The following is a 26,953-nucleotide window of genomic DNA, read 5'->3' on the forward strand; positions in this document are numbered from 1 at the left end:
GTTATGACTCATCTGCTCAGTCAGGCGGTGAGAACAATGTTTACGCCGCTCAGAACTCGTGTTTCGATCAGAAGGAGGGTGTTTGAGTTTGAAGGGGTAAGAAGATCGAATCTAACTTCAACATTTATCTGATTAAAGTGAAATTCTTGGAAAATTTAAATTTGAAGCCAATAGTGTTATTTGAATCCAGGATAAGAACATATTACCTTTGTAACATTGAAAAAATGGGGATATTTTGATGGCAAAAATTTATGTCAAATTAATAACAAGAAAGCCAACTAACAAAAGTGCTTCTAGAAGAAATTCATGAAAAATACTCTGAGAGTGAAAGACACGTTGTTTTGGTCCCGCTGCCTTTACCCCTCCTGGAGTGGTGATTTTTTTTTAGCCCCCCCTAGTGTGTGAAATTATTTTTGAGTATTTGACTCAAATCTGCATTGAATTGGATGCATACTTGCAGTGTGCTTCATATTCATTATCACAGACTTTTTCCACGCAGGTGTTTGTTTTTTCCCATTCCTCCCTATATTTCTGCATCCTTTTTCTATATGTGATGGTGCACCGCCCCTAAAAGCAGCTTCAGCATTTAAATTACCCCGTTCATTCCCCATGCTGCTCTGTTGTCTCTCGCTATCTTCTCCATGAGCAACACTTGGCTCGACCAATGGGATTAGGGGATTCTGGATCGTTACATATATGTTGTCAGATCATTGGTCCCAATGCAGGACAGGGGCGGAACAAGTTTACCGTACATTTTGTATCTAGCGTGCATTTGTTCTTCATATTCCATTAGCTTTTTACTGACTATTGTTTTACTCTCACAGTGACAAAGCGCGTTCCTTTTCCACTGAATACGGGGCAGATACTTCTATTTCAAAATACAGAACAATTCGGTTTATCAAGGTACGGTTGCCAACGCTATATGCAAGTGATTAATAATGCTAACTTGTCCTATAAAGGGTTAAGGGCAACAAGTGAAGAAAAAAAAACACATGTGGTTGTAAGGGCTGTTCAGGGAAACTCCAGCTAATAGAGTCTCCTTCTTCTGTAGCTCAGTGGCATGCTGTATTCCACGTCCACTGAAGAAAAATCCTGCTTTGTTCAGAGACAGCAGCAACATGCTATGAAAGCACAGGAGCAAATTAACCTTAGTCACCAATTGTAGCTACCTAAAAATGTTCTACCCTGTAAAGCGAAGCCCTAACTGAGCCGACAGATGCCCTGGTGCAGATTATGATCTCATATAAAGGTCATGTGAGTGTGTTGTTTGTGTAGGTGTGTGTTTGGCCTCTGTGTTTTATAACAGACAGCGATCCTTCCTGTCAGGCAGAGGTGAGCAGTCAGACGGTTGGAGGGAACTTAGTTTTTAACTGTTGAATTCCATGGAAGAGATATGGGATCGTCAACGAGGAGCTCACAGATGCCAAACAAACATTTGAACAATGTTATTTCATTGAGGTGGAAAAATAATTCCAAAAAGAGCATTGACAGGTTCATTATTGGACATTGTTGTTCTGTGATAGATGGTTCTAGTGTTTGGAACCAGTTCAGACATATTAGAAACCTGGAAAACTGAAAGCAAAGTGTCATAAAAGAAGAAACTCCACAACAGGAATGAAACACAACTGGTAAGAAACAGGACTATAATGTTGGTGAAAAATGGTGAACTGTGAGGAAGAGGCTTTGCTGTCACTCTGGTGCGGCTCCAGTAGCAAACAACCATGAATAAAATAAGCACATTTTCCCAGGCGAGTGAAAACAAATGGACGGTTTTGGACACTGTTCAGTCCATTTCTACCTCCTGTCACTGGATCGTTGGTCTTTTTTAGATGGACGAGAAAAGCTCCTGCAGAGAAGCGGTCAGACAGTCAGGATCTCAGTCCCCTGTGGCTGAAACCGAAAGGAAAGCCTTGCCTTGCAAAATTGAATCCATCGTCTCCAACTGTAGAATTGAAGCCATGTGGACAATAGCTTGATAAAAACATGAGAAGCAGCAGCCAGTTGTTGCTGTTTAAGTTGAATGGTGCGGCTGCCGCTGCTGATGTCAGTCCTGTGGCATGCACTGCCTGCACTTGGCTGTAAGCTGATTCCTCCTATGTTGTGCTTCTATTTCTAGGGTGTGAGCGGAATGTCCGTGGATGAGAAGACTGAAGACCCAATGTATGTGTATGAGTCGACGGTTCATTGTACCAATATCCTCCTCTGCCTTAATGACCAGCGGAAGCAGGATATCCTGTGCGATGTGACAGTCCTGGTGGAGGGCAAGGAGTTCCGAGGGCACCGGGCGGTCCTGGCTGCCTGCAGCGAGTATTTTCTCCAGGCACTGGTTGGCCAAGCGGAGAATGCTTTGGTGGTTAGCCTTCCTGAAGAGGTAGGTCTTTCAAACACACTGCAGGTTCCTTTTCCTACCAAACTGATCCCTGTGCATAGCCTTCTTTCTGTTACCACTGGATAACATGAACTGATTTTATATCATCCTGAACCATAAATACGGTGCATCATGATTCTTCATGACATAAGGCTTTCATGACACGGATGCAAAATAGCTGATCATCACTTATTTATAATCTGTGTTGAGTTTGAATTCATTTTAGAATCAGAATGAGCCCCATTTAGCCATGATCATGTGCACAAAATAGGAATTTGATACATAGATACAGTTCTGAGAGCTGCTTGTTTATGTTAATGATGATGGGAGGTGGTGAGTTTATTTCAGTTAAAATTCAATTCAGTTTTTTTCTATAGCGCCAATTCGCAACAGTCATCTAAAGGCACTTTACAGTTCACCAAATCATCCAGTTAAATTGATTCAAAGTTTTCTATCTAAGGAAAAGAAATTGATTGCATCGATTTATTGACTCTTCAGCAATCCCTCACACTAAGCATGCTTGTAGCGACAGTGGAGAGGAAAAACTCCCTTTTAACAGGAAGAAACCTCCAGCAGAACCAGGCTCAGTGTGAGCGGCCATCTGCTGAGGCCGACTGGGGTTCAAGGAGACAAAAGAAGACATAGAAAAAGAAGCATAGATACAAAAGGCAAATGCAAAGGCAGCCCAGTCCAGGAAACACACAGCCAGGCAGACGAGCTCCGAGCAAGGTGTATATAGATAATTGTTTTTACACTGTACATCTTTTGTCTTTTTACTTTATGCCTTAAACTATGAATAAAATTGAAAATAGGGAAATGTGGATCTAACAGCACATCAACTTCACATTCAATTAAATCACGCAGAAGAGATTGGTTAAAAATTCCCAATCTAAGCGAACCCAGCTGCTTGCTTCCAATCATTGACTTTGAGGATACAGCACAGGTTCACAGTGAAAACTTTGCCGTAATGAAAGTGATCCCTATGTCCTCCAGCAGCCTTAGCCTTTAGCAGCATAACTATAGGTAGCTCAGGATAACCCAGAAAAGAGAAAAACTGCAAAAAAAGCCTAGTATAAAGAACTAAAACTATATCATCCATTTTAATATTTCAGTAGTAATTTGTAAAGGGAATGCTTTGTTTAACCCTTTAATTTTGCTACTGTGGAAACTGTAAGTACCACAGGAACCTGACACCCCATTCTGCTCTTGTTTAAAGGTTTGATCAAGCATAATGCCAAAGAGAATGCTTTGCTGAAGTTTCTGAACTCCTATTTAACATTCAATGAGAAAAAAAATAGTGGGTACTTTGTTGCAAAAGTGTCCGGAGGATCAGTTATCTGTAGAGCCCAAGGTTGATCATTTTGGACCCTGACATTTGCAGCTGCCTCAGACTACTTTTAGAAGAAGGTTTCCGTGCTGAATAAAAAAAAAGGCCTGGTTCCCAAAGAGCTAATGAATAAACATTTGTTCTTCAAGGGATCCATGGGTTGTGCTCATTGTTATTTGCCTTAATTGATGCAATGCTGTATCTTTTGCATGCTTCTCTCTGCATCATCATATTAGAAAACTCTTCCTTGTGTTACATACTCCATGAGAAGCCATCATCGTGATGTCTCTGACCTGTCTTGCAGGTTTTAGCTGCTTGTTCTGAGCAGAACATTTCATCTAATAGTCCAACAACAGATGAACAATTGGTCAGAATTTGGTTTTTAATTTAAAGGAGCAGAGACGATTTTCTACTTTCTCAGGTTAGTTTAGTTAAGGTGAATTTGCATATTTCTGAGGACCAGCTGGCACAGACAATAAGAAAAGATGAACATTTGTATGATACGTCTGCTAAATAATATAAATTACTTTTCTGCCCCCTCCCCTTCGTCCATCAAAGATATACTGAGCACAAACCTCAACAGACTGGACCCTAAGCTTTGCTACAAGCCCTCAGAGGGAAATGTTTTTTATTGGCAGAGTCTGTGTCAGCTGCTGGACTGTTTACACGATCATTAAAAGCTAATCATGTTCACCCCGAGTAAAAGAGATCACACTATTCACAACAGATTTATAGATCACAGGCTTATAAGACTAAAGGACCTAAGCTTCCTAAAGGAGTACAGTCTGCTCTGTCCCTGCTTGCACACAGCTTTACAGGTGCGTCTGCAGTTCAGTGTGTTTCCCAGGTGAACACTGAGGTATTTTACACCGCCACACGCTCCGCTTCTTTCCCCATAATGCTAATAGTGCTGAAAAACACTTTTATCTGCCCGGAAATCTACAATTATGTTTCTTTATTGTATTCTAATTAAAGTTAATTGTTAGTTGTTTTTGCCAGAAAGCAGTCCAACGTTTCCTGACTATAGCCCCATTTGCACTACCCTCTGAAAACCGATCCGTGCCGAGCTCGGTTCCTTAAGACCGTTTACACACCACGCTAACATGGTTCCTCATCTCCTAGTGGCAATCTACGGTACTACTGCTCTCTAGAGGGAAACAAGCAAACCAACATGGCGGCACCCGTAACATTGTTTGTGCAGAATGAGGCAAAGAAGGCAGCCTTTGGTGAATTTACTTGACAGAGTCTGGTTTTGGGAAGTGGATACGACAAACGATAGTCTAATCAGGGCTTCCAGAGGCAGGAAACAACATCAGGCATCTAGGTTCATCACACTTATCCCTTGTTTTGGAGTGTATGTAAAAAGCTTTAGAGGGGTGAAAGGTGTATTTAGGAGCAGATGTCAGTAAAAATCAGTTTTAATTAGGCACTCGAGGTGTGACAGAAGGGAGGAGCATTTAATCTGTAGTACTTTTATTTCCAATTAGCGCCTGTTATCTATCACCATACAGTGTCACTGACATGTAGCACATAGCAGCTAGATCAACACAGCCCCACTCTCACTGCTTACATGAGCTAAGTGTGACTCTTCAGTGATGATCACAATAACGAACTCCTGTTCGCATTGTTTCATAGATTTGCAGATAAAATGACCGATGGTTTATCTGAAACGACGTGAAGAAATTAATTCTCAACCAGAGGCTAAAGCAAATGCTGGTCACACTGAAATAATGACATGATAAAAGCACCCCCTCTGACATATTGATGTCACACAGACACATACCCGCGTCCCCAAACATGCTGCCGTGAAACTGGGGCACATCCCACATGTGCTGCAGAGCTGTGGCTCCTCAGTGGGGCCAGCATGCATTAATAAAGGAACATCTGTCTCACAGCTTTTTTTGCTGCAGAGATTGGCAGTATCAGATTGTCATCTGTACGGAATAATTAGGATTTTTTTTTTCTCACTAATTCAAAGAATTACTGCAAGGAGGGACATTTAATTGCTTCAAGAGAAACAAAGCTTTTATTGGAATTGTATGGAATTCAATATAATTCCCTGTTTTTAGGTGCTGGAGAAATTTTCTCTGGTTGTGTCAGAGGTTAAAGGGCAGATTAGACTTCTGCATCCGCACACATCCAATGTGGCTTGGGTCTGGTCGTGAACCAGTCTTGCTGGTATGCTTCTGCACCGTCGGTCTGGAATTTCTTGGGACGCACAGCAGTTTCCTGCCAAAGCGCTAGGGGGAGCCTATTTAGGAACTCCTCGAGAACTTTTAAAAATGGCGCCCGGGCACCAAATGGAGAAGTACGACCACACAGACAGCAGGGAAGGCATACCAAGGACCAATCACAGCTGCTTTTTGTCTGTGCACTTCTGATTGAGGTCTGCACATGTTTGCAACCGTCTGACGCACAGTCAGGATTTTTTTGAGAGATAGATTTGACGGTTGCAGAGGTTATGCGTCAGAAGCATAAATTGGCCTTCGTTCATACCTAAAGCAGCAGAGGCAGCAGAAGCAGCTGGTTTACATGGAAATTCAACGGTTTACGCGCATCAAGGTGCAGCAAACGTCCTGCAGTGCATCTGAGCAGCAGGAGCAGCGCCTCATGAGCTTCTGAGGATCTGACTCGTGTGATGCGCTTTAGAAGCAGAGGCTGCTGGGTTGGAAAAACTGAACTTTTGCTGCTGCAACCAATCAGAGAAGCTGATCTGGGAGCTGGCAGGGAGGCAGACATAGCACTGCTGATGGAGAGCGCTATGATCACTCCTCTGAAACAGTTTATTTACACCTGGCGTTTAATGTTTATTAAAGTACCTGCTGGTAAAATATGTTAAATTTATTATTCTGGTGCCTGCAGTGTGGATTACGTACATGAAAAACCCCTTCTAGCTGCTGTGAGCAGTAGCGGAAAACAGACATCCAAAGTCTCCCGGAAGTTCCGGGAGTCTCCCTGATATCGATAGTTGTTCACGGACCCACGAGTTGGATAAATAATCCCAGATTTTAGACCATGCAAGGTGGAGATTTTTTTATTTGAGTGAGAGCGAGCAGGCAGTACAATAATTTATGCATCATGTGAGGATTATAGAACTACTTCGATTGCTCAGGAACAACAAGAGAGTGCGGGGTGTGAGGAGGAGGTTGCTGGTGAAACCTTTGCATGTCCGTCCAAAGTGATGCTCGGTTCAACCAGCGTTCCAGGCGACTGGTGGTCAGAGAGCTGATTGGATCAGTCCGATAAGTTTCAGGTTACTCTCACCTATTTACCACTCAAAGCTGTGCATCCTGGGAAAGGATGCACAGCTTTGAGTGGTAAAAACTAAAAATATAGGACTTACTTTACAGCAGAATATACTAAAGTATATCCACATCTACTGAAGGGGAGGAACAGTGGCGGATCTAGACCAAATGTACCAGAGGGCCAGGAGGGGGCAGCATGTTTTCATGGGGGCCCAGAAAACCATGAAATAAAAAACGGGGCAAGGGATTCAAATATATTAAGAGAGCTGCATGAAGGGAAATTCCTTTTCCATCAGGTTTAACAAAAATTCTATTTCTTATGAGGTCAATATACATTTATATTTTAGGAATTTTACATATTTTTGACTTTTCAGGGGTTTAAGCATCTCCCTGAAATGAGTTTTTGGAACTTGGGATGCCTGGGAAAACCGCGAAGAGGCGCCCGGGCCAGAGGCTGCTGTTGAACTGGGTTCCTAGTGACAGAGCGCCGCCTGTGTACGGAGGTCTGAGCGGCTCCGACAGAAATAATCTTTGAAGGCAGGATGGTAATCTGGATAAAAGAAAGGATAGGGTAGCTCCGCCCAACTTGCATCAGACCCATTTTACCACAGCAGCAAAAGAAGCTTCAGCTGCGTGTCAGAACTAAACTGGTACAAGCATCAAAAATTAAGCAGCAGACGTGTTTCTGCTGCTGTTGCTGCTTGGGGTGTGAAAGTATAATAAAAACACAAACCTGCTGTTGTGATACTGACTACCAAAGTTACGAAAGTGGGCGTGTGCCCTCTGTCCTGGTGCCATTGTTCGTTAGGAATGTAAGAAAAGAAAATTGGTTACAAATATACAAATATTGTCTAATGAAAAACTGTGATATTTTATTAGACAATACAGTATTGCAGTTTTTCATCAGACCATATTTTTACTGATACTAATGTGAAAAATGCTTATTGGGCGAACACCCATGTCTCTGTTTATTTTTATACAAACGCCTTGTGAGGCTTTCCAGAGATATGTTATTATAAAAGTCACAATGTTTAATGTTCTTTGTTTAAGAAAAAGTCTGGTCAGCGAGGAATAAGGAGAGGGGAAATATAGGTGCTTCAGCAGCGAGCCGAGGAAAAGCCTAAACATATAAATGTGTGTGTTTGTATTTTGCTGATGGTTGTTTTTAATGTTCCGTGTCACACTAGGCTTTCCGGTCAATGACTCGAGTCTGCTGGCGCATCCCTGCCTCCAGCCTGAACTCTCTCTTCTCAGTGATGCTGGGGGAGGCTCTGCTCTGTCGCCAACTGCATCTTTCTGCTTTGCTACTTGTGCTGAAGCAGCACTTGACTGATGCTCAGACTGACTGTGCAGCAGCTGCAGAGGCCTGCCACCTATGGGTAACAAACCGTTCTTATCAGCCGCCGTCTGCGGCTGGGAGGAGAGACGATATGGGGTCAGATGATTCATGAAACAAAGAACACCTCCTCCTCCATCTCCCCTCTCCTGCAGCCCCTACAGGGGCTGGCACAGGGGGTGACATCATCACATCTAATGTGATTGTAGGCTCGCACAGTGGCAGCCAGTTGTGTCAAAGGGCTTTGTTGGTCATCCCATCACTGGGACAATATCCTCCTGCTCTCACTCTGTGGCATCATTTGAGCTGAGGTTTTAGTGGATCGTTAGAATCAGTTATCATTGAATGAATGATACGGCCAGATATTTTGTACCCCTGCATATATTTCACCAGGTCAGCCAGGCCAACAATGACCCTTAATGACTGCCTTTTCAGAGGAATGGGCCAGACGTTTTGAATTGAAAAAGCTTCCTGGATGGGAAGCAGAAGATCTTCAAACTTGGAAAACAAAATCCTGTTGATTGTTTTTTAACTTTTTACAATGACTATGACCTGGATGAATGAGAATCTCCACCAGCTTGTTAAAGGGAAGAAGAGATGATTTACAGCCTCTGATCATTGATGTTCCAAACCAGTGCATCCAAAGTTCCTAAAAAGAAAGAGAAATCCTGTTTTAAATAGATATGAGTCAACTCACTTTTAAGGAGTACTCTGTTTGTTATTGATTCTCATAAACTTTCTAATGATAAGAAAATGTTGAATTTACTGACATGTTAACCTACCAACCTACACATCTACTTGTCCTTTAGATCTACCTGCCAGGCTTCTATGAAATCAAACTAACTGTACTGTATGGTACAGTTTGCAGCGAGTTTCAGTATTATATTTTTCAGTATTGTTAGAACATGAAGACGTCGGCCATGGACGAAATTTTGTTTTCAGAAGCAGGGGGGGTTGTAACAGAACCCCAAGTGAAAACTTCAAACAGAAACAAAAAAACCAGAGCAGCAGATCAAGACATTTATCCAGCGTCTGCCCAAAACGCTGCCAATACGCCATTATACAGCAGCTGGAAGTTAGAAACACGTTCAGCGCTCATCTGGAACACGTCAGATACCTTGATATGCTTGGAGAGAAGTTCTGGATAAGTTATGCAGAAGTTATGCACAAGTTACTCAGAGGTTTAGGATCAGCTACACGCTACGACTGATGAGGAACTGACACTGAACGGATGACAACCATCAGATACCTGACCTGGAACTGATGGCCAGTAGATGGCATACGCTGGCATACCTACCCGCTTTTCTACTTATGCCGACTTGTTTCATCGTGTTTCAGCGTGCTCATAACTTTTGCAAAACTTACCCATAACTTATCCAACGTATGCCAGCGTAATTGCCAGCTGGTCTAAATCGTCAAGGCGTGACAGGAGCTTTAGTTGCAATTAAATGTCTGGAAGCAGTGAGGGTTAGGGCAGACCAGAATAATAATAAGTATCAGAGAATGAAAGCCTTTTCTTGAATTCCGGAATTAATTCTGGACTTTGTTTCCAAGTTTGAAGACGTTTCTCTTCCCACCCAGGAAGCTTTTAAATTCAAAATGTCAGAGAGAGCGTTGAGTTCCAGGCTTTATAGGGTGAACCAACACAATCTTGTTTTTGTTTAGAAAACATGCAAATTCAAACAGATGAACGGGTCCACCCCTTTGGAATGGGGGGTCGTTTAGCTTCATTGTTAGCCTGCAATGCCCCATACTAGGGATGCACGATATTGGGATTTTGGCCGATATCCGATATGCCGATATTTTAAAACTCATGTAGCCGATAACCGATATCGATACAGATGTTAAAGCTGGACAAAAATAAGTAGTCATTGAAAATAGCAGTTTTGTTATCCATTTCTGACACTTTGAAAAATAATATACTCAAATATATTTTCATATGCTGATATCGAATTGATTTTTAAAAACGCTGTATCGATCTCTTTTACTTTCAAAATCTCGTGAAATTTCATCGTTCTGTTACAAACTCTCGTGATATTTTGCAAATTCTTGTGAGATTTTGTTAGTAAAATAGATCTATACCGCGTCAATATATCAACATATAAAAATATGGCAACATTTCGTGAATTTCCGGGGGATTTTGTAGCATAACGATGAAATATAGCAATATTTCATTAGTAAAAGAGATTGATATGGTGTTTTTAAATGGCAATATATCAGCATATGAAGATATTGTGATATTTTAATCTATCAATATTTTTTCCCTCGTCTTTAGAAATGTTTAAGTCTGCAAAAAAGAAGTTTTTGAGGAAGAAGAAGAAGTAGTATTTATTTATTTTTTTAGACTTTAGAAACTCAGAAGCTGATCAAATATCGGGTTAAATATCGGTGGGGTGGCCGATGTCCGATATTCAGTTTTAAGGCCGATACAGATAGGGGGCCGATTATATCATGCATCCCTACCCCATACCTGTCTATGTCTCTGAAAGGGGGTTGTTAAAGGGAATTGTTGGCCTGACTGAATAGGTGAGGTCTCCTGCTCTCCTGTAAAGAGGTTGTGATGATAGCTGGAAGGGATCAACTCTTTCGCTGCATTGTAGGTTTTTGAAAGCTGAAATCTGAGTCCCCCCCCCAGAGGAGGGCGCTCTTCTGTGTTGGGCCATACGTCTATGGAGAGGTTGTTTGGTTTCTAACTATAGAAAATGGCAATAAAAATGATGACGTGTAGGCTTTAAATTTCAAAAGTTTAAATAAAAAAATATTCCTGTGTCTTATAGAGCATCAGGCAGCCTTTATTAAATCCTTTTTAAAAGTTCTAGATAGAAGGTATTGTGACCAGGAATGTCAATTTCACTGCATTACTTTTCCCTGCATTAATTACAATAATGACAAAGAAAGAATTTGGTACTTTTAATTACACTGGAAAAAATGGAAATCTAAATAAGTAATTTTTTTCTTAAAATAAGTGCATTTGTTCGTAGATTGAGGAGGTAAAAGACACATCCTGCCAATGGAGCAAGACAATTTACACCTAAAATAACAAAACACAATTGGATTGTCTTATTTCAAGTGCATATTATGTAATTATCCTATTTTAAGAGTAAAAATACTCATTCCATTGGCAAACTATATCATTTACCTACTCAAATTAAAGGTAAATACACTTATTTTCAGAAATATTTACTTATTCCAGTGTATTTCTGTTGTTTGTGAATATGTTAATTGGCTTACTTCTAATCGGACAATGCAGTGGGGAATTTTCATTTTTCGTTATCAGCCATTTTTATTTCAGATTTAGGTTGAAACTACTACTTATTGTAATATCTTCAGTGTTCTTTACTCACACCACTACCTAAAGATCCTGCATCTGTCAAATCTACTGCCTAGAAATGCAGGCTGATATATCCTGGACACAGGCGATTAGAGAGGTTGATCATGGACCTCTATCCACTAATAAAACCTCTGTTTGGGTCTAATCTGAAGGCTCACACAGACATGTCTCATAGTGAGCGCTTGGCTCCAACAATCGCACACATGCAGCCTGTTAGACAGATGGCGGTAGCAAGGAGCCAGGAACAGCCCTCACTTTCCCTCTGCAGATGGGGGTTGGTTCGTTGGTAGGAGATGAAGAGGAAACATTACAGAGGGGAGCGATAAGCTACACTGGGAGAAAAGCTTACTGTTCTACCCACCCCCTCTGGTCCAGCAGGGGGTCTTTCTCTACCAGCCCTGGGATGCATCTCCTGTGGGACCTAACAGAGATGAAGCAGGCTCTTTGTCTGGGGGAGTGAGGCAGTGAAGACGGGCACCTTGAGCTGCCTGCCTGCCAGGTGACGGCTCTGAGTGTGATCCACTGACCTAACCTGCAGAACCCTGCAGAGTCTGACACTTTGCACAGAGAAATCACAGATTCACTACAAAAATGATCTACAAATAAGTAAAAATGTCTTAAATTAAGTGTATTTACCCTTAATTTGAGTAGCGAAATAAGATAATTGGCCAATGGAATTAGCATTTTCACTCTTAAAATAAGTATAAGATTAGATAATTTGATATTATGCACTTAAAATAAGAGACTACTGTTGTTGTTGTTGTTTTTTTAATGTAAATTGCCTTATTTTATTGGGGAAGTGTATCATTTAACTTTTTAATTCAAGAAATAATGCTTATATTTTAAGAAAAATAAACTTACTTAGATTTCAGTTTTTTTGCAGTGCCCGCTTGGCTGAAAGATGTGCTGTTAAGGTAAACTTAAACCTTATTACCTAATCTACATAAGTCTTTTTTCTTAAAATAAGTGCATTTATTCTTGAATTCAGGAGGTAAAAGTTACATTTTGCCAATAGAACGAGAGAGTTTACATTTGAAATAAGAAAACAAAATAGCATTTTCTTATTTCAAGTTCATGTTATCTAATTATTTTATTTTAAGAGTAAAAAAATACTAATTCCATTGCGTCACCTTCTTAAAATAATTGCCTAAGTCATTTTTTTTCAAAAATGATTTTTTTGCCTAAATCATCTCTTCATGATGCTGGCCACCTCTGGTAAAATTGCCTACATCCTCAATTAAACAGATCATGCCATTCTACCCCTTTTGTATAATTGCCTATGTCAAGAGTGTGACTTAGGCAGTTTTATTTTTGCTTAAGTCACCAGACAAATTGACTTAGGCAATTTTAGAAGTTTTTCAAAATGGCGGATGATTCTAGGAGACGAAAATTCTACACAGCTGCTGAATCTATTTCCAAGATTCTGGACTCTTCCCATGTTGGTAAGTGAAGATGTTTACTATAATATACACTAGGCTATCAAAAGTGCATAAAATGTGATCTTTTGTGAAAATTTTAGTTTAGGAAGCCAGCTAAAAATGCTCTGTGTTAGACTGGCGGCCTGTCCAGGGTATGCCCTGCCTTTGCCCGAAGCCAGCTGAGATTGCCTCCAGCATTAACCATGACCCTAATGAGGAATAAGCGGTATCGATAATAGATGGATGGATGGATGGATGGATGGATGGATGTAAGTTAGCTAAAAAGCACAGTGGAAAGACTCCAGAGTCATCTAACTAAGAAAGTTTTCAATTCTGTAATGTAATCTACAGTCTAGAAAAAATTCACAAAGGACCCTCTTTACTCGATTGATTTTAACTAATGAAAATTTCAGATGAACATAAGTAATCGTAAATGATTTGACTGGTGTTATAGTGTGCCTGTGTTGCTGTATCTAGAGGCAACTTGCAAACCATTTTGGGAATCCACAATGTATCTTAAATACAATTGACCTCAAAGGCAATTCATGTTTGTCAGAATAATCACACATTTTTGAAAGATTTGAATATTTTTTTTTCCCATTTTGGTAGGAGATGCACTTGATATTGATGACACCAGTCTGTCCTCATCTACTGAGAATGACAATGAGACCATCAATAAAGAGATGATGCAGTATGTTGATAATGATGCACCATCTGCTCCCATGGATAAAGTTAAAGATGCCAAGCAGACACATCCACACCAAGAAGACACAATATCAAATGATGATGGCGATGATGGTGATGATGTCATTCAAGATCCGGACTATACCCCAACCTGTGATGAGTCCTCTTCTCCTGAAGATGAAAACAGCCTATCTATGGTGGCAACAACTTTAGAACAGCAGGATGAGGATGTTGAATTAAAAGATGTAGGCAAAAAGAAAAGAAATAAACACCTCAGTCCAAGAACATGGAAGCAAAATGAATCCAAGCAGAAACGTCTAAAAGGAATTTCATACAAGAGCAAAAGTGGCAAAGAAATAAGTGCAAAGACTATGGGTCCTCCCTGCAACTCCAAGTTCTGTCAGCGAGTCTCAACTCGAGACTGCCAAGTCCTTACAGAAGAGCAGCGGCAGTGGGTATTTGACAAGATTTGGGCAATGAACACCTGGGAAGAACGTCGGTTATACGTCACCACTTTGGTCACAAAGACTAGCATAAAGCAAAAAAAGTTACGGAGGGATCCCGACGCAATTCATCATTTACCTACCAACTGAAGCTTGAAGATGGAACAAGAGTTAAAGTGTGCAAGGCACTTTTTTCTTCTACAATTGGTCTCCCTGAAAGAACCATTACAAAATGGCTGGATGACCCCATCAACCCTGAAAAACAAGCAGAAGTGCCATCAAAATCTGGACCCAAAAGTGGCAGGCACAGAAAGGTTGAAACTGATGTCAAGGATTTCCTTAAGAACTGGTTGAGGGACCTGCCCAGTGTTGACTCACACTACTGCAGAAGCACAGCTACCTACAAAGACAAGAAGTTCCTTTACCAAGGCACAACCATCTCCCAACTACATCGTGAATATGGACAGGCAGCTGCAACTGCTGGAGTGAGAGCTGTTGGAATCCAATATTTCACAGCTGTGTTCCATGAGGAGAACTACTCCGTATTTATTCCAAGAAAAGATCAGTGTGATGTTTGTGTTTCATTCAAACATGGAAATATCAGTAAGGCTGCATACAACGCACATGTCACCAAGAAGGATGAAGCGAGGCAAGAGAAATCTAGGGACAAGGATTCTGCTGATAAAGAGAAGTCCGTTTGGACAATGGACTTGCAAGCTGTGCTACTGTGTCCAAAAACCCAAGCCAGCAGCCTGTATTACAAAACAAAACTGCAGGTCCACAACTTTACCCTTTTCAACTTGAGATCAAAGGAAGGCTACTGCTATGTTTGGGATGAATCAGAAGGTGACCTCTGTAGCGAGGTATTTGCACATCTTCAGTATCATCATTTTGAAGGTGTGATCAAAGGCCATCCAGACCTCAAGGAGATCATAGTGTGGAGCGACGGTTGCGGTTATCAGAATCGCAATACATGTGTAGCAAATGCATACTCTGAGCTTGCAAGGAAATATGGGGTGCTAATAACCCAGAAATACCTTCTTGCAGGTCATACACAAATGGAGTGTGACAGTATGCATAGTACTATTGAACGAAAATTAGTTGCAGATATCTTCACCCCAAGAGACTATGTCGTTGTACTCCAGACTGCAAGAATCAGGCCATCACCTTACTATGTGAAAGTGCTCAAGCACGATGAGTTCCTGAAGCTGAATGGATCTTACTTCTTCAGCATCAGACCAGGCAAAAAAGTTGGAGACCCGACTGTGCATGACTTGCGGGGTCTTCAGTTTAGCAGTGACGGCAAGGTCCATTTCAAGCTGTCCTTTTCAGAAGACTCTGTGTGGGAAGAACTGCCACAAAGAGTGCAGGTGCCAAATGGGCCAATGGCATGGATAAGTTTGTTTCCATGTGCTCTGCCAATCAAAGAGAGAAAGTTCCAGGACCTCCAGTCAATGAAACCCATCATGCCTGTCGAGTGTCATCACTTCTTTGACAATTTGCCACACTAATAGGCATCAGACAAAAACTCAGCAAAGAAGAACTGGAAGGAGAAGTGGAAAAAATGCACATGCCTCCTCAGCATTATGTTTTGTTAGTTTGTGCTGTAAAATTGCCTAGGTCACAAAGGCATGTTCAGAAATTTGCCTAGGTCATTTAATTCTGTCATGTTCCATGTTTGACTGACCTTGCTGTTTGTATGTCAAAAGACATCTGTTGTTACAACTTTTTTGATTAAAATTGTTCGTAAATATCATTTATTCAACAAATGGTTCAGTTTTTTGTGTTTCCTGAAAAATTGCAAAAAATGACTTAGGCAATTATTTTAAGAAGGTGACGATTGGCAAATCTTCAAATTTACCAATTCAAATTAATGGTACATATACTTAATTTCAGACATTTTTGCTCATTTCTAGACTGTTTTTGCAGAGTATAGACAATAGGACAAGTTTGTCATAAATGTGAAAAGAACCCATATATTTTACTCATGTCTATTGTTTGTTTTAAGGGCTGTAGAGAAAGGGATTATAAGCTCTCTAGTGTTTGGGCTGCACTATAAACTCCACCTGCAGAGGATTAAACACGTACTATCTGATTTAATCCAGCGTCAGGGGGAGGCTCCCTCACCCACAGGACCAGCAAAGTCTGAGCTTCCTCCGTCACTGAGGATGGCACTTTGTCCACACTCTCGTTGACTGGAATCCATCTTAAATCCAATCCATTCCTTTGAAGTCATGTCATTTGGTCAGTTATGCTACTAAACTGTAGTGCAGCCAAAAACTTTCAAAGGATTGTTTATTTTTAAGCACTTTATGCTTCGTTCACAAAGTGAAATTAAGTCTGGCTGTAAAACAAATCATTATAAACTAGTTGAACTCCTAATTTATCGTGTTGGTTGGTTTGCAATTAGATTAAATACATTTCATTCAATCTTACATTTTAGTTCAGTTATTAGAAAACAATATTCCCTGTGTTTCATATGCAGTATCACTCTGTGAAATTCTGCAGTTATTGAATATCTTTAATATGTTGGGCTCTTTGTGGCAATAATATTTGACTCAGGGGTTGGATTCTTTTTGAGACCTGATGAATATTTCATTGTTTAATTTACTAGAGAGTATTGGAAATTATAATAACAAACAAAAGAAAATTGCTTCGTTTAGTTTATTAATCTTCACAACAGAAAATGCAAGAAAATCATCTAAATGTAAACAGCATATCATAAAGGTGAGATTAGGGCTGAATGATTTTGCCAACAAAATTCCCTTTTTCTGACCTGGAAAGTTTGCTTGTCCAGAGTCAATTGTTTTATCATTTTTTATGATTAACTTCTTACTTCTGGTATCATGCATGTAGCTGTGTGCTTGCTGCAAATGTCTCTTCGCATCTTTATGGCGGCAAACCAACTTTAAAGAAATGACAGCCACGTTAAAAAGCTGCAGTGAGAAGTTTATTGTCTTAATATTGGTAAATTAACGGGACTATAATTCATGCCTCTGCGTTTGGAAAAATGTTTTGCCAAATTGCGATTATATTGCGAACGCAATTAATACCCATCCCTAGATGAGATGGCATAGTAGAAATCAATGCATACCATTAAACTTAGAAATATAGCTGCACAGAATATTAACAATGCATTAATATCAGGTAGAAACTGAATTATATTACAAAGTCGAATAAACAAAAGATGAAACATTTTTGCATCTTGTATAATTTTTATCTAACGTGCACTTGTTCTTAATTTTCCATTAGCTTTTTACTAACTATTTTTTTACTCTCACAGTAATACGGGACAAAGTGCGTTCCTTTTCCTCTAAATATGGGACAGGTACTTCTATTTCTAAATACAGAACAAATCCGTTTTTTAAGGGACAGTTGGCAATCCCACTCTCCACAAACTTCCTGAATGTTACGGGCGCCGCCATGTTGGTTTGCTTGTTTCCCTTTAGAGAGCAGTAGTACCGTAGATCGCCACTAGGAGGCGAGGAACCGTGCTAGCATGGTGTGTAAACGGTCTTAAGGAACCGAGCTGGGCACGGTTAACTGATCCAAGCTCGGCAAAGATCGGTTTTCAAAGCCGTTCCAACGGCTCTAGATTAACCAAAAAGAGCATTAATACCATTTTTAACAATTGTGATGCAGGAACATTTTGTTTAGATTTCGTCCAATGAGACCAAGCTTAAACAGGTCGCCATACGTACATTATTTCTTTGTGTTCTCCATATCTGTGTGTTTGTGTTTCACCGTCATTTATTTTCCATCAGGGCAATAACTCTGCAGCTGCAATGGCTGGCAAGATCAAAACATTACAAAATATAGCTCCTTAAAATCTGCACTGCTGGAAAAGTCCTAATCCTACAAACTGTCAGCTGTAATGACGGCATCTTGTGGTCCTCATAAGTATCGACGCCACCAGATTGAATCAAAATAAGACCACAGATGTTTGTAATTGATGATAATGGAAAACATATTTTTTTCCCTCCACTTTACCACAGAATAAGGAATAATTGAGGGGATGTTAATATTTAGTGTAACACTGCAGTCATGGAGTAGAGATGCTCATAGAGATCCCAGATAGTGATGATATCCTGTGCATGAATACAATCTGAACGTTCAGTGATATTTCATTGAGGAGATGATGTGAGTAGACTGTCCTGTGGTGGGGTGCGTCACCATGGTGCTCTCATCTTTTTCTCTAGCAAGCTGTGGTTTCTACATGGTTTCCATCGCATCCATCGCTGGTGACGTAAACTTCACCGTTTTCTCTCATCCATCTGGCCATCACTCTTTGGATTCTCACACACAGGTTTATAAATGAGACAGCAGATCTGGAGGAGCACAATGCTGCCTCCTGTATGGTGAAGTAGTTTATTGTCATGCCTTTTCCTTATTTCATTAGCATGCATGACATGCAGGAATTCACTGAAACACATTAGCATAAATTAGCTCTCTCATCCGGGAAGAGAAAAGGGCTGAAGTGAGGTTGATGAAGGCACAAGGAGTTTTAAAGGAAAAGTCCGGTCAGCAAGGAATAAAAAAACTACTACGTTTGCGCTGATTTAATGAATTTAGTGTTAATCAGTAAAAATCTAGTAGCCCCTCCCTCCTGCCATCTTCCAGCAGTGACGTCACGGTGCGGTAAGCCTAGCGCCATTCTCCCCGCTTTACAAGCTAAATCAATGGGAACTACTAGACACATCTGCAATCAACAACAATTATTGAAGATTTCCAGAGGACTTCACCATTGAAATTCACCAGAGCTATAGTGAAACTGACAATGCCCACGTGCATGGCAGCTGGATGCTGGAATACATCGGGTAAAAGTGAAAAAAAAGAGTTATTCCACCTTTCTGATTCCTGATCCTCCACGGACGGGTTGGTCGTTGGATCGCCAACTTGAAGAGGGAGGATTTGCCATCGAACTTCTGGCCAGAGAAAAAACCCGTAATATGTAGCCAACATTTGGAAGAAGAATGTTTTCAAGGTGACTTGGATAATAGCGCGTTGTGACAAACACCAGATACAGCACTGGGACTTGATCAACAGCCGATACCGCACTGTGACGTCACTAACCAGCAGGTGGCAGTAGTGTTCTTTGACAAACATGGATGCCTCCAGTACAGCACATTCACATGAACATTACTCTGAATTAAAAACACTGATCATTTATGGAACAGGATGGAATAATTTCATATTTAAAGGACTTTCAGAAGTTTAAATTCTGAATATGAGCGGACTTTTCCTTTATAGAGAAGGGAAAACCTTTGATAAACCTCAGTTTTTTCATTTGAGGATAACCAGCAGCCTGGTCTTTACCTTGTAATCACACCACTTGTCCAGTTTCCACCCAGAGCTTAAACTGGTCACAGATTCTCCTGCTGGTGAACTTGTCTCTTCCTGTGAAGCGATACGCTGAAATGTATGTTATACAATGCAGCTAATGAGCAGGATCCTTCCTCCTCTTCTAACAGCTTGGTTCCTTTCTCTCCTCCTCTCATTTCCCTCCAGCCGCCCTGCTCCTCTATTGACCCACCTACCCCTTCCTTCATCCCTGTTCTTTATACTTTAATAGGCTGTGTTGATGCGTGTAACAGTGGAGTAATCACATATGGTGCAGGGCACACATAAAGATGTGCTCCCACTGGTAGCAGCTGCTGATACTAGCTGAAAACCGATCCCTGGTATGCTCAGCAATTTTCCTCCAGCAGCTTTGCTGTTTATCAGCAGCCATGGATGCAATTATTTTTAAGTTTCTGCCACACCATCAGCACAACTGCTCGCTCTGTTTCTAGGAGTGTGAGAGCCTGAAGTGAAGCTGTTTTGGGATTGTACATTAGGCCTCTGCTTATCTGTACGCTGTGACTGTCAGTCCTCAGGATTTAATAAGAAGAAGCTGCAGTGGAGAAAAACAAGTCACACACTGAGGTCAAAGGAATTAAAATGATTATAGATATAACACAGATGTGACTTAAGTAATGCTCTTTTTATCCAGTGCAATAACAAAGAAAGCTTAAAAGAAATAGGTCAGTATTTTGAACGTGTTTTTCTCAGCTGCTGCCGTCAGTATCTGACCTGCTGCCTAATATTGCCTTTAGGCAATACCAGGCAGTTGCCTAGGGCCCCAAGTTCCTGGGGGCCCCATAAAACTCTGTTTACATGTATGGTTAATAAAACTATTCCTTATCTGTGCAAAATGTTATGTTTCATGTTATGCTATGTTTTTGATAAAAATCCTTTCTCTAAAATGCCATCAGAACGCTGATAATATTAACTGTATCTCAGCCACCCCCTTCAGTGTCCACCATATTGGATCAGTCCATTTGCTGCACATGTTCAGAAAGGTCCAAACAGACAGCAGCAAACCATTTGAAAACAAACCATGCAAAGAGCAGTGTTGCCAACTTAGCGCTTTAGTCGCTATATTTAGCCACTTTTCAGACCCCTCTAGCACTTTGATTTCTAAAAAGCTCCTAGCGCCAAATCTAGAGACTTTTTTCTGCAACTGGAGACTTTGGAGACAACATCTAAAAGCAGCGAACTCTGCTCTCCAGAGCAAGTAGATTGGTAACCCCGCCTCCCGCTCTCCTCTATCTTGTCTGCTGTCATGATTCATGCAGCTATTATTTCATCCAAATGAAAAATGGAGAACAGAGAAGCAGATCATGGCTTGTCTACAGTGAAAAGAAGGACTGGGTTATTTACTTTGGCCTTTTTGGAAACACAGGAAGGAGCAATCAGCTAAGTGAGCTTAGTGCTTGGAAAAAATCTTTCATTCCTTTAGAGACAGCATGAAAAGTCAGCTGAGTACAAAACATAGAGAGGAAAACATCAAGAAAAGGGACAAGAAGAGAGGGACACAACCTAGAACAGATAATGGATGTCTATTCTATTAACATTTCTCTATCTGTAGCATGGGTCTGTTTTATGTGTTGTCTTCTCAATTCAGGCCCCAAATTTCCTAAATCCGCCCCTGCATACAGCACAGCAGTCCCACCAGACTGGATTTACAGCAGGAGAACGATCTCAGTCACCATCATTACCTAGTGGTCAATGCAAACACTGGTCGACCAAGCTCTGTTGTGATGTCATTTAGAGTTCATACAGTGGAAGACCATGACTACATCTGCTCGTCAAATGCATTGCTTTAAAAACAGAAATACTTTGATTGAAAGAACAGGGGTAAATACTGTAGCGTGTTAGGCATGGAAGCAGATTACCTTCTCGTCTAATCAAAAAGTATTCATCCATTTATCATTAAAAAAAGCTCATAGTTTCATGAAACTTTTTTAAAATAAAGAGAAATGCAGGCATAATTAGCTAGCTGAACTTTTTAGGGTATTTTAATGAATAAACCCTACATTTAATGATCATGTTCATCAGGCTGTGTAACAAAATCAAACATAGTATGTAGATGTTCTGGGTCTACATACTACAGGTATCAGTAGTGTTCTGCTGCGCTCATCATTGCAGCAGATTGTCCAGTCAAAGCCCCAACATCCCCCTAATCCATCCCACCCAGGACACCCCCTCCCCCCACAGATACAGATAGAGTCAGCAGCTTCCTCTGAACAATGATGTGTGCTGGGCTGCCACTGGATCCATTAGCTAGAATAAAGCCCAGGGGGGCGGGGCATTCGCAGCACAAAGTGAGGAATGATGTTTTACGATGTTTTAATCACATGATCAAACACATTTAAGGTGGAAAATTTGGAAGATTGACTTTATGTAGAATTTATATTTTTTTATTATAGATTATGATATGATATAATACAACATAATATAACATAACATAATATAATATTACTGACTGATGAATTCAGGTCATGAAATGTTTTTGTTTTTATATTTACTCTGTTTTTCTTTCCCAGGGATTCAATCAGGTATTAATGGATAGTCATGCGATATATTAGCTGAATGCTAAGTTCACAAAGTTAAAAGCTCTGGGCCTTTTTAAAAATATTGTTCAGCCACGCATCTCTTTGTTTGGGGGGTTTAGAGTCCTGTTATACTCCATACATCCTAAATAACCAGAGACGATGTAAAGAAAAGAAAAAATAACAATTCAAAATAAAATCTAACATGTTTTTGGGGTTAAATAGCAAACCTGTTGAGGCCTGATGATATCAAAAATCCTTTGTTCCCGTGGAGACAGAGACCTTTGCTCCACTACTCCTGCTGCGCTCAAACAGCAGGGTCAATAAAACCAGATTCTGCTTCTCATCCCAAAATAACGTCTCTACAGCACTCAGCCCATAAGAGGCAAGAGGACAAACCATCCTGTAGGAGCTCCAAAGTATCCCAACTGAAACTGTAGTGAGGATGGAGTATACAGCCTGCTCCCAGCAGATTAACCTCCATCTTGGACTTCTTTCTCTCCTCTCCTAAAGGCCTGGTTATCCTCCCACAGCAGTGTGTTGCAGTGAGCTTGTTGCAGATATTTCTGATTTATGCCCAATATTGAAGCGTGGTCTGCGCTGTTATTCCACGCCACAACACAAGAGGGACAAACAGGAAATAGCTAGGATTGTGGGTGTCCGTATGTCGGTTTGATGAGCTTGTTCACCGTCTACAACCCCTCATGCAATGCCGGACAACGCACAGTTCACCCGTGAGTGTTCCCCAAAGAATGGCCGTGGCAATGAGTGTTTTGGATTCGGGTGCAAACCAACAGACCGTCGCACTGAGCTACAAACTAGCGCCCTGCACGGTGTCTGGGATAGTGTCCGAGGTGTGCCAGGCGCTGTGGACTGCACTACAGCCAGAGTTTCTGCCATTAGGTACCAAAGAGTAAATAAACATAGTGTGGGGCGGATCTAGATGTGACCAATCAGAGTCTGGGGCACTGTCTGTGGTCACCTACAATTTTGGGGAGTTGCACCAGAGTGTCTGCGGAGGGGGATATCTGCGTTAACTGCGACACACAGCAGACGACCTGGTGTCTGAGCATAAACCAGGCTTAAGATCTTCTTTTTTTGTTTGTTTATTTATTTGTTTTTCTGTGTCCTGTTAAACAATAAAGCTCTGGGAATAGATGTCCCAGAGCTAAATGTTAGCCCAACAGCTTTGCTTTCACAAGTACGACAGTACGACTGCTGCCATAAGGTTCTGCTTGATACTTGTATACGAAACTTTATTGAACATTATTTGGGGAGTAAAATGGTATACGAGAGACACAGAAATGGAGATGAGAAATAAAGAGATAGAGACAGAAAAGAGTGCATGAAAGAAAATAAAACTGCAAAAACAGACAGAAGATATACAGTAACACCTAGAAGTCTGCTACCACACCTGTATGGGACAGAAAACAGAGAAGATTAAAGCAAAAGGTAGATAACAAGCAACCAAAGCAAACAAAAAAAGCATCAAGAGATGTCCATGTGGGTCTCACGGTGATTGCGCTATATTAATCAGGATGGTATAGATCTAGTGTTTAGTGTGTACCTGTAAACACCTAGAGCCAAATGCATGAGCATGCTGGTGTATACAGGATTCACAAAGCTTCTTCAGAAGGAAGCTCCCTCCTCAGATCAGTGAAAGCAGCAGCAGCAGACAGAGAGCTGCAGCTCTGCAGGCTGTTACCTAATTATCTGGCATTAACTCCAAATGGAAGACTTCCCTCCCATGTCCCACACCACACGGCTACTACAGGGATAAGCTGTGTTCTTATAAACTCCCAGCCACCTGCTCAAAGGGGGGGCGCGTATACCTGACTATACCCATTACAGACGTCTGTCTGGTCAATGTTGCTCAGTTTAGCCCATTTAGACCCAATTTATTCTTCACCACAATATTTTAGCCAATGACCCCAAAAATAGCACCGTCCCTGACAGGCATGAACATGCTTTAAATTATTCCAATCTAGATTTATATTCAAATTTAGAGCCATAATATTCATTTTTAAGCTAAACTATTTCAAAATTAATAATTTTTTAAGAATTTTGAGTTATTTAATGAGACTTAATTGCTTATTTGTGTATTTTATCATTACATTGGGTCTTAGATGAATAAATAAATGTGACATCTACATTTTTCATGGTATATTTCTTTTTTTACTGGGACAGTAGCATTGTATACCTCCTGGCATACTTGGCCCCCCCATATACCCCAGAGATGACATCACGATGATTGTCAAAAAGTGGTGTAGTCTGTTGTTATCCAAAACATGTTGACATAAAAATATGGTGACATAAAACCTTTAGAAGTGTTCATCCAGCCAGACATGCACTGCAAACATTCAAATTAAGACAGTCAACTTTCTTGAAATAAATAAATAAAAGGAAGTAAGATGATTTTACAGTGGAATTAATTTATTTTTAAAGAGAGTACTCCACTAACTTATCTTAGGTGCCTCATATCTGATTCTCTTGTTTTAAGGGAAAATACTCATTTCATTGGCACATTAGGAGCAAATAATAGATTGTTTTTGCAGGGTAGTAAAGATAAGGTGACTAACCCTTACATTCTCCCTCCTAGTTCTTTGAATATCAGCTCTGCAGAAGCTAATGCCAGCAATCTCCCTCTTTTCCGTCCCTGCAGGTCACTGCCAGGGGATTTGCCCCATTGTTGCAGTTCGCCTACACTGCTAAGCTGTTACTCAGCAGGGAAAACATTCAGGAGGTCATCCGCTGTGCAGAATTCCTGCGCATGCACAACCTAGAGGACTCCTGCTTTCGCTTCCTGGAAGCTCAGCTCCGCAGAGAGGAAGACAGCCTCATGCTTTGCCACAGGGGGGCGCCGGAGGCAATCAACTCGGAGGATGAAAGCATGCAGTCAGAGAACGAAAGGCCGGCCTCCCCCAGGACGCAGCATTGTGGCAACGCCTTCCCCTCTTTTCCTAACCCTGATGATGACAGGTTGTCCAGTAATCTGGCAGATGGCAGGCTGGACTTTGAGCGACATGGAGCATCAGATCTTCCACGATGCCCAAAGTACAGAAAGTATCAGTGGGCTTGTAAGAAGCACAATAATGACACCTCCTCACACACCAGTACTTTAGGTTTTCCAAGCACAATTAAGGAGAGCAGCATCAGTGGGCTTGTGCCGGGTCAGGACAGGCTGCCTGTGACACAGATAAAAGTTGAACCCAAGGGGGAGGAAGAGGCTATTTCATTGTGCCTGTCAGGAGATGAACAGGATGCCATGGACAAGGACAGTGTGACCGCCATGGAAATGGACAACCCTGCATCTCTGGAAAGAACCAAGAGAACCAAGTCTCCGTCTTGCCTCCGAGCCTTCTTTAAGAAAGGAGTAGACCTTCCAAGTCTGTCCAACACATCCCAGCAGCTAATCACCAACAGACTGGTCTGCCCCCAGGACAAAGGAAACTCTCAGGGAGATCACAACAAAGACTTAAGGCCTTTTCCTGGGGAGCTGGATCTGTCTGCTACGTCCCCAAAGGAGGTGGATGGTTTCCCTGCAGGGTTGTCTCTGAAGTCTGCTTCCTGTGATGGCGTCTGCAGACAGGAAGCTGAACTAGACCGCCGTAGTGTCATATTCTCCTCAGGGGCCTCCAACCGCCTGGGAGCACCAGCACATTCCTACCCCGGTGGGAACTCTTTGGAAATGGAGCTCTCTGATCAGGTGGCGAAAGGACTGTGGGCGGGAGCCTGCCAGTCCCTCCCAAACTCCCAGACGTATTCTCCCAGCGCCGCTTCCTCTGAGCCCCCGGCCCTGTCCCGTCCACGGCCCAACACTAGCTGCCCAGTGCCAATCAAAGTATGCCCACGCTCGCCGCCTTGTGAGACACGCACCAGAACTTCCAGCTCCTGCTCGTCTTACTCCTACGCGGAGGACGGTAGCGGAGGCTCCCCCTGCAGCCTGCCCCAATTCGAATTCTCCTCCTCACCCTGCTCCAACGTTGCACGATGCCTGAATGTGGACCAGCAGGAGCAAAGTGTGGGAGGAGATGCTCGCTTCAACCAGGTGCGACCCAAAATCAAATGTGAGCAGTCTTACGGAACCAATTCAAGTGACGAGTCCGGCTCCTTCTCAGAGGGAGACAGCGAGTCCTGCAACGTCCAGGATCGAGGGCCAGAGGTGAGTGGCGGGAAATGTTTGTCACATGGGGTTAAATGTTGCCTTTATTCCTCTCTGGCTGACTGAGGTGGAGCAGTGTGCTCTCTGGGTCTGCATTAGCTGTAGGATTTTCCCATCCATCTTCTCCCACTTATTCCATCAGTGTTGCGGTGGAGCCTCTGTCTAAATTCAGTGTTTTCCATTCAGTGGAGGTCTGATCCTAATGAGGCTGTTTCCTCCTTAGACATTATATTTTGAATAAACACTTATTTCCATTGAGGCTAATTAGCATGCGTTACCGCCACCCTTTATCATGTGTTTTCACAGCATAACTGAGGCTAAATATCCCTTAAGATGTTAGATGGTTCCAAATGTGACCCAAAGTTTACAATACTGCCTTGAATGCCTGGATCAGTGGTGTGCTTAAGTCTAAATATTTATTATTTTTGCAGCTAAAGTGATTACTTCATTAAATCCTGGCTCCACAGATTTGCATCTCAGCACATCTGTGAGCAACAGTACGGGGTTATAATCTCAGAGTTTCAGTCAGTGAGAATGAAGAATACAGGTGCTGGTCATAAAATTAGAATATCATGAAAAAGTAGATTGATTTCAGTAATTCCATTTAAAAAGTGAAACTTGTATATTATATTCATACATTACATACAAACTCATATATTTCAGATGTTTATTTTGTTTAATTTTGATGATTACAAATGACAACAAATGAAAATCTCAAATTCATCATATCAGAAAATTAGAATATTGTGAAAAGGTTCAAAATTG

At 41.4% G+C, this 26,953-nt stretch overlaps 1 protein-coding gene across 4 annotated transcripts in view; it reads left to right on the forward strand.

The window, feature by feature from the left end:
* bach2b (BTB and CNC homology 1, basic leucine zipper transcription factor 2b) overlaps window positions 1–26,953 on the forward strand; it is a 114,546-nt gene that overhangs the window by 75,050 nt on the left and 12,543 nt on the right. For all 4 annotated transcript variants that reach the window (XM_038289219.1, XM_038289218.1, XM_038289221.1 and 1 more), the window contains 2 exons: window positions 2,117–2,371; window positions 24,689–26,188. In XM_038289219.1, the coding sequence (XP_038145147.1) occupies window positions 2,129–2,371; window positions 24,689–26,188 (1,743 nt within the window). In that variant the 5' untranslated portion in view covers window positions 2,117–2,128. The remainder of the gene's footprint in view (window positions 1–2,116; window positions 2,372–24,688; window positions 26,189–26,953) is intronic.

The sequence above is a fragment of the Cyprinodon tularosa genome, unplaced genomic scaffold (genome assembly GCF_016077235.1).
Source record: "Cyprinodon tularosa strain WSP-4 unplaced genomic scaffold, ASM1607723v1 ctg266, whole genome shotgun sequence".
Classification (NCBI taxonomy): Eukaryota; Metazoa; Chordata; class Actinopteri; order Cyprinodontiformes; family Cyprinodontidae; genus Cyprinodon; species Cyprinodon tularosa.